This window comes from Rhagoletis zephyria, unplaced genomic scaffold, assembly GCF_001687245.7.
Source record: "Rhagoletis zephyria isolate East Lansing unplaced genomic scaffold, Rhagoletis_zephyria_1.1 Rzeph_scaffold_00221, whole genome shotgun sequence".
In the NCBI taxonomy this organism is placed as follows: Eukaryota; Metazoa; Arthropoda; class Insecta; order Diptera; family Tephritidae; genus Rhagoletis; species Rhagoletis zephyria.
The window spans coordinates 32,928-42,241 of record NW_016157305.1 but is presented as its reverse complement, the minus strand read 5'-3'; the positions used below and the strand labels follow the sequence as shown (position 1 = coordinate 42,241).

Genomic DNA, 9,314 nt, shown 5'->3' with positions numbered 1-9,314 from the left:
ACTCCTTTAAAAATCGGGTACACTCGATTCTTTCGAGAATGAAGTTATGCGTACTTTTGGTATCGATACTGCCCAACACTGCTGAAAAGTGGGAATGGAGGATGGCCGAGCAACAGTAACTGGAGCTATTATTCCTAATATTTTAAAATTAAAGATTTTATAGTAAACAATTCAGGGGCTTCTCTAATAGGCCAAAGATATGATAATAACCGCTACAACTCTAACAAAATTTTAGAGTTTCGATAATATTAAATCTCCTGATGATATCGAACATCTAGAACGAAAGTGAGCTAACTCAAAATTCAGGTCGGCTTGTCAAGAGTATAGATTCAACACAATTAATACAAAATCAGGTACAACAGTAGTTTTTTAGTTAGTGTATATAATTATGAAGAACAAAATATTTGCATTCATTGGAAGTAAGTCCTATGCTTTGATTTATGCAAAACAAATTTCATATTTTTTTTTTAGTTGCTCGCACTTTAGATCTACATAGATGTGCGATATGATCAAATATTTCTCGGCTTGAATAAGTGTACCTTTCATAAGCGGATAAAACACATAAAAGGTGCTGCACTTTCAGTATTCTGAAACTTTTCGCTTAAAAAATAATTTTTTTTTTTATTAGACAAATGTAATTTTAACATATGGTGCAATAATTTTTCAGAATCCAAGGCACCACAATTCATGCCTATTTTCATTAAAAAGTATAGTGATGTCATGAGCTAGAGTGCTTATAAGTTTTGAACAAAACTTTAGCAAAAAGTTTTCCAGAATTTACGAGCAGAATTAAGCCCAAAATCATCATGGTTGCAGTCAAATACTTCAAATTCAATATACATCGATATACTTATTATTAGTTGATACGCCTTCCATGTTCTAAACAAAAATATACAGTGCTTTGAACTCAGTTACTTGCGATGATAGTTTAAACCCTATACGACAGAAATTTAAGAAATAATTCCGCGAATCCAAATTAAGTGTATATTCGCATTTTCGACTCTGAACAAAATTATCAATTGACTAAAAAATTCACCATCCTTCCCCCTGCCCCACATTTACTATGTACCTTGTTAACAGAATTGTTGTGAGTGAAATGCCAATGAAATGACTATACGACTACTAACTATATGGCAACTTAACGGCTAAGAAAAGCCTCTTACTATATATACATACATACAGCACGAAAACTTACCTGATCCTTTTGCCGTGCTTGTTGACAGTGAACTGCTCAGTGGTTTCACCATAATCGCCCGATCCATGCAGAACAATCCTCATCATCACAGGCGCGCTCAGTGCCATTTGTCTTGTCGGTGTTAACATTTTGTGCTGCTGTTGTTTGCTTTGTCGGCGGTACATAAACGGGCGTTATCAGATCATCGCCACTGCCTGATTCGAATGGTGGTGTACACTCATCTTCGTCATCGCCACGACAACCCGAACCGGCACCCGAAAATATTAAATCATCTATGGCACCGGGATAACCGCTGGCCGGAGTCTGCTCGCATTTTTTTATGGAATGTAAGGGAACAAATTTAAAGAAAGAAATATTCGTGAAAGCTAAATGATTAGCTAAACTTTAAGGACATTTATTACGTTTAATGAGTACGTATGTATGTATGTATAGACAAGCAGTGCAGTGGAGTGCAAGTAGTATGAGTAAAGTGTATGTAGAATGTACGAGTATGATTAGAAGCATGCATAATGTTTTGAACGAGTAGTATTCGGTTCTGTTATAATTACATACATAAAAGGAGGAAGGTGAGCATATGGGATTATGTAAGAAATGTGCTTGGATTGATTGATGGAATTTTTAAAATTAATAAAATTGTTTTTTTTGGAATTAAAAATAACCTGTAGGGAAGCTAAAATGACAATAAAATGCCGATATAAGTATGTATGCTTAATTTTGGGTCGCAGATTGCGGATCTGTATACCGTTTTTCTATATCAGATATTTTAAGTTTTCATTGCAAATGAAGAAAAATTCAGAATTTAAAATGGAGAATGTTGCTCATATGCCATGTACCTACAAGTATGTATATACAAATACGGCCATGTACCATATGGCGTATGAGTAACATTTTTTCCTGCACCAATTGTGACACTATTGCAGTAAATGAGAGATACTATGTTCACTTGTACTGATAGCCCGTTGGCAATCAGGGCTCTTAGTTATTTGATTATATGGTCAAGAAGCGTCTGACTTTTCCCTCGATGCCATCAGATTTCTTCGTTATCAAACTTATTTGGGTACCAGGTCACAGCAATGTCGAGTTGACTTTATGGCCGATGTATTAGCAAGACAGGGAACTCTCGACAAACTGTAAGGAAACGGTAGGATCTCCATTGGATACTTAAGCGTTACTTCTAGATCGATGGGCTATCAATCAACTCAGCGAATGCCGGCCGGAAACCTTGAAATGCAATGTAGCAGGTCCTTCTGGCCACGAGTTAACCCGTGGCGGCCAAGGGAGCTTTTAACAAGTTACATATCTAGTCACTGGTGGGAGTTCTAATTTATTCGGTAAAGGTCAACGTTGCCTCAACCCCCTTTTGTGCAACATTTGTATGGAACTTGATGAAGTAAAATCATATCACATACAGCTGCTACTGAGCTGTTCAGCATTCACGAGCTTAAAGTATAAACACCTTGGGTCTTACTCTTTTCTCACCCCCCCGAGGAACTCCTGATGTTAGTGATGGCCGCTTGTGGAGATTTGTCGTAACAACGGAGCGTCTTTCAACTAATCTTTTTCCATTTCCCTTCGTGTCATCTTCCTCTTTTAATGACAATAAAATGTGCTATTAACTTAGTTGTTCCCACGACAGTCGTATCTACGTAACAGGAGTGACCCTGATTTATATCTGGCAAGGGACTGTCACTCCAGCATCATTCCCCAAAATCCCTTGGAAAATTGGTGGGCTGTTACAACAGAAAAACTACTTCTATTAACTTATTGGTCTAAGTGTGCCTTAGGGTGGTCCAAAAATTCTCATCCCCTAGGATTGTTCTATACCGAAAAAATCTATTCCTTTGTTTTTTTTTTAAATCAAAGAATATTTAGAGGTCGCTCAAAGCGCCCAAAGTGTTCCATATATTTTATATGGGGAAAAAAAACTTTTCGTAGAAACGGTATATAATTCTTAAAAATCAATATTTTTGCTATCGGAGAGAGCATTACAATTCCGACTTTACTGTTTTTGGACCAGCCTAGTGTGCATCCACCTACAATGTATTAATCAGTTTATTATCTTCAGGAACCTAGATCCCAATTGTCATTTAAACGAATTTCGATCCTACCACATGAAAAGCCTTTAACAACTTCGCTTTTTATGCATTTTACTAAAGGAATCGCAGAAGACGTAGGTATTTATGTATGTTATTAACTATCGATATTTATATTAACCTAATAAAGTATCTGAATAAGCAAATAAGGAATTATTTAAATTTTCAAAGAATAAAAACAATTTTGCAATACAAAGCTTACATAAAAAACTTTATGTATGTATGTTTGTGTTCATAGGTTTTTGTGGTTAGTGCAGTAGCATAAAAAATGGCTATATATAGTTAATAAGCGTTCTCAAATGCCAACCTGCTCTCATGAAAGTTACTTTAGTTATTAAGCTTAGTTTAATTTCTTCTGTATCATAGTATGTATGTACAAACAATGATTTGTAAATTTAGCTTGCCAAATGACACCGAAATACCTTAACTACGCATAGTTGACTAGCTATGTGCATAGCATTGACTTTATAGTTTCCCCATGAGAGCATGCGGCATTTACTTTAATTTAGAAATAATTACGAGAAAGAATGCAAATGCAATATTATAATATTTTACATCGAAACAATCCACAATGTTATTACAATGAAAAGTTTACAAATATACAGTATAGCATATGATAATAATTTATGGGCCATATCCTTAAGTGGAATGTAAATTGGTATTTACAATTAATGTATAAAATTAAATGTATTTATTTATAATGTTTATATTCAACAATTGTATGGAGCTTGAGGCCAAAACAAAACAAAAAAAAAACACATTTATTTACGCCGCGGCACAAAGTGTGCTTTTTTAACACTTCATACGAATTTATCGTAGCGCTTTCGACAGAAGCAAAATATCGAAATGAAACGAAATGGCTTTGAAAGCTAATGTAATTGCTTTTCACGGAAACCTGGTCGAAAGTAGTATTCTTTGAAAAAAACATGCAAAATCCGATGTATACATTCCAAAAAAAAAAACATTTTTTGTATTTTTTATTATACTAATATTATAGATTNTAGAAACACGATTCCACTGTTTACAAACGAAACAAAATTTCAGCCCCTCAATTTGAAAAATGCATTATATATTGCATTTTTTATTATTTGCATTCAGCTGTGGATCCTTAACGAAATTTTACATCCCTCGAACAACAAGTGAGTTTTAGTGCTATTCAATACATTTAATTTAAGCCTAGTTAGAAGTCTCTAGGCCGATCTCTATTACGATTGTGAAATTTCATTCCACATTTTACGCATTTTTATACCCGAGCACACTTGTGCAGATATCTCAACGAAATTCGATATGTAGGTTTCCCTTTACCTAAGGTAGGTTGGTTTTGAAAATTGGCGAAATCGGACTGTAATCACGCCCACTTCTCATATAACGGTGTTTTAGGTAAAACTACCGGTATTCATACCATATACCATATTTCAGTAAATATTAAATCTAAATTATTGCTAATTATTATGTGAAGTCGAATTTTCTCGCACATAATGCGCCGCCTACGGTAAATGGTTACACAGAAACGACTTAAGAATTCCCAAAATCTTAACTGACATTCTTTATATTACATATTTATATTTGTGTGCGCATGTTTGTGTTTATGTAGTATTCCATTCAGTGTTGAATAAATGGCTCATAAATTATTTAATCATATAACTAAAGAGAGATATTGATTGATTGATTGATTGATTGATATTTTTGCAAGACTTATTTACGATGAGAATAGTACTTGAGATTTGAAGAGATTGCAAGTTTGATTGTTTAAAATAAATTCCCTAACCTGCTGCATTCTTTGCAGATCATTTCTATCTAATACTCCAGTTACCAATTGAACATCTCCTCGTATGGTTATGTGTGGGTCACGTTCAACCGCCAGATCCAGTATGCGTAGCTTATTCACCGACAAACCGGCAATAACACCCGCAAATGGGCGTTCAATACGCGTGCGACCGCCACGGCTAAATTTTCCGCCCACCTGGATGCTAGAGATAGTATTGAAAACGGTCGATTGGTGTCCTACAAAGTGGGTGCATAAATACATAGCATTGAGAATTTAAAGAACAATGATTTGCTTGAACTCTTATGCCTGAGATACCTTGTGGATTCAGCGTTTGTACATTGTAGTCGTCGAGCTGTAGTGTGGCATTGCCACCTTTGCGGCTAAAGCGTACCACATGGTAAGTGTTATCATTCACTTTTGTACCAATTTCGCCCAATGGTAGATCGCGTGTACCAATATTGTAAACCATAAAAATGTTGCCTTCAACTATCTCGAGTTCCATGTAATCCTGAGTCGTTGCGCTCTCAACTCGCAGAATAACTGCATCTGATTTTGTTGTTATGAAACCCAACGCCAAATTGTCCTCCTCCGTATCGGCTTGCATATTCTCCGGAAATGAATATTGAATTATACCCTTGTTGTTGCCAAATTCATAGGCAATCGATTCTATTTAGAATGAAGTGATGTAGAAACAGAAGTTAGTTATTTGACTAAATGAAGTATGAGCTCTGCTCAATGGACTTACCATCGTAACACGTCGGGCCAGTGTATGAAGTCATGTCGCACTCACAGACATAGGCATTCCATTGTTGTACGCAAACGCCACGATTGGCGCATGCATTCTGACTACACTTGGTTGGACCCTCACAACCCGTCACCACCAACGAGCTGGGCACCACTGCATCGCTGGTCAGTGTGGGTGATGTGTCGCCCAAATCCAATGAAGCCAAACAACCTTCAAAGCCGGAACGCGACGAGATGGACGCTGGCAGTTTGGCGTACATGTCCTTGAAAACGCCACCTATGTACAGTATTCCCGAAAGCTCCAAATGCATGCTATTGCCGGTCAAAGTCACTATCTCAAAGGAATCGTCAACGGTGAGCGTATGCGTTTTCGGCCCCGGCCGCCTTATGCTCACTTGATGCCAACGATTGTCATTCATGTGTATGCGCGATTTGTCACGCATTGTTATTGGACCGTCGCCAATGTCGAAGGTATAATGAATATGTCCATTGACCAACTCCAAAGCAATGAAATCATTGCGACGCCCGTCATTGAAGAGCACCAATCCATTGGGTTCAACGGTTTTGAAACGGAAATCCACTGAGACGCTTGAATACGCTTTGAGCATCGGTAAGCCTACATAGGAGTGCTTGGAGCGAAAGGTGGCAGCATGATAGGGATTACCGGGTGGTGAGTTCACAAAACGCGCCGTCAGCTTGAAAGTGGCGCTCGGCAGTGCCGATAACTCCGGGCCCAAATTCTTAACAATATCAATATATCTGAAAGCAATATAGCAAAGCATACATTTGCATGCGTGAAATCAATGTATAGAAAGTCAGCGCGCAAAAGAAGCCAAATTCACCTTAGCCCATTGAAAATGAATCCTTGTAGTTGGCCAATGAAATTGGGCATTGTCGATGTCATTTGAATTTCCTCCTCGGCATGGAACATTCCACCCAAGTGAATGGAACGTATCTCAATGGTACTGTGGCGGCCGAGTATAGTCTCCGCTGTCGGAATATACATATTTACGCTAGATAAAATACTAAATCACACATGCAACGCACACCTAATTCAGCTACAGCATATTTAGTTAGTATGAATACTCGTTAGTCAAATTAAAATATATTATTAGGCAAATACAACATACCACATACATACATATGTATTTACGAAAGTATGTAATATAAGTATGTGCGTGTTGCAGATAAGAGGACGGACGCGCTACTACATATGTATGTATGTCACAGCTCCTCAAATTACAACATTTTTATAATATAGATTAAATTACAAGAAGCATGGTTAGGTATATGTATGTATGTATTTGTTTGTATATATCACGATTAAAAGTGGCTTTAAACAATAATTCACTCAGTGAAAGGCAATAAAGTAAGTTGCATAGTAATAGTTATAAATAGTTCGAGTATTAATCTGATAATTAAGTATGTATACGAGTATAGCTGTAGACATACATACATATACATACGTACATATATTACAGCCATTTCGTGACTATACATATATAATTTATTCATGTATGTAAGTATGCATATATGTATATCTTTTGTATATATATTATTGAAAGTAGTTTCAAGCAATTCTGGTGAGTCGTTTAGTACTTGTTCGAATTTATGTAGTTTTGAGTTACTAAATTGGTGCAGTTTATATTTGAACNTATAGCATAAAAGTCACCTGTCGATGAATTCGAATTAGATTCGCTGCCAATGCTGAAGTCATAATTTATTTTAATTTTTGTATGTGAAAGATAGCTGCTTGACTAGCGGATAATAATAACTTTTACGGAGTGCAGGACTCTGTGTGCCTAGGGTCATAAACACTCCCTATAAAATCAATCTGGGCTCGTCAAACAATTGATAAGCTGAGCCCTCTCTCGACGACCAAAAATCATACTCTACAAATCTCTCATAAAGCCCGGAAACACGGACGACGAGAAGGCTTTGGAGCTTTTTAATGACATGAACTTAGTTAAACGCATAAAAATACAACGATTGCGCTGGCTTGAACATGTTTTACGCATGGATTACGAAGCACCGGTGAAAAGATCCATCGACTCAGCATCCATAGGTGGACAACGAAAGCAAGGGCGGCCACGAACAGAAGGGAAGGACCATTTGCAAAAGGACCTGTCCGCACTTCGGATGAAAAATAGGCGCAAAATTGCAAAGCAGAGAAGTAACTGGCGAATGTTTTTCGTCTCGGCTCAAACCGACAAACGTTGTAGGTTCAAATTTGAAGAAGAATAAGACGAAGACTACAATCATTTTATGCTTTTAAGATCTCATTGTAAATCTGGTTGCTAGGTATTCCTATACTTCCATAATCAGGGACCTATTCATTAACAGTTCTATCAAAAAAAAGTGGTATTTTATCACTATTTTAAGATTTTAAATTTTGCGATCAATAATAATAATAAATTTAGTTTTATTGTATTGTTCAGAATTAAAAAATTTTAATCAAATATAAGACTAATTTTTAACCGCCTTCGCGTTATAAATCGCCACTGTACAGAGGATGGGAGAATCGTCAAAGGCCTGTTCCATGAGGATAGAATTATATGGGCGCTCTTCAGAGACTAGCAAGGAGAATTACGCTGCCTTCGGAGCGAAACCGGCTTCAACATTCAGATGACATTGTTATCGTAATCAGAGCAGATTTGAAGACACTATCTCCGACCTGCTACAGAATGCTCTGAACATAGTCGTCAATTAGTGCATTAACAACGGGTTACACGTAAACCCCAAGAAGACCATCATAGTCATTTGCTGCAGAAAAGAAAAAGGGACAAATTACTAGAATCATTCCTTCAAGGTGAAAACATACACTTCTGCACCTAGATAAAACTAAACAGAACTGAGGCATCTGACCTAACTGGGAAGATGGCTACATGATGTCATCTCCAAACGCATAGTCACTTATACTACACCCGTCTGGCGGAAGAAGGCAGAGGTGAAGTCCACGTAGGCCAAGCTCAGCAAGCTACAACAACTAGCATGCGTGGACATAATTTGCGCGATGAGAACAGCACCTGCCTCCCCTATAGTTTGTAATCAGGAAAGATGCTCTGCGGTTTACAGAATTTTATACACCCTTCCATCCGCAGGACAAGAAGATGGGATGCGCATAAGCTATGCATAAAGTGGGCTAACCAAAAACGACGGTTTCGTTGTTTGCTTAAAAATTACTTGCTGATAATGACTTCAGTATTGCCACGTTCTCTTTTACACTTCCATTTTTCTTATTAGTTTACTTTGGTGCCATTTATGCCACAATATATAAAATAAAAAAGGCAAGACTATTGTAAGATCTTTTAGTACAGCTACCAAAGAGAGGGTTCCGAAAGCCTTTATCTGGAATATCTTTTTTACTTAATATCTGCAAACTAAAAGTTTCTCCATATCAGACGTTTTTAGAGAACTATTTCAGTATTCGATGCACCTTTTGTTTGGAACGCTATTTTGCCCAAATGTGTTTCAAATCCTTAATCCCCTTCTCATCATTCGCTTCATCTCCAAG

The 9,314-nt window shown here is 37.0% G+C and overlaps 1 protein-coding gene across 1 annotated transcript in view; it reads right to left on the bottom strand.

The window, feature by feature from the left end:
* Positions 1 to 9,314, bottom strand: part of LOC108358181 (neurexin-1-like) — a 51,526-nt gene that overhangs the window by 9,343 nt on the left and 32,869 nt on the right. The window contains 7 exon segments of the mRNA XM_017609353.1: positions 1,196 to 1,220; positions 1,222 to 1,266; positions 1,268 to 1,498; positions 5,057 to 5,292; positions 5,372 to 5,722; positions 5,802 to 6,559; positions 6,643 to 6,790. Of these exon segments, the coding sequence (XP_017464842.1) occupies positions 1,196 to 1,220; positions 1,222 to 1,266; positions 1,268 to 1,498; positions 5,057 to 5,292; positions 5,372 to 5,722; positions 5,802 to 6,559; positions 6,643 to 6,790 (1,794 nt within the window).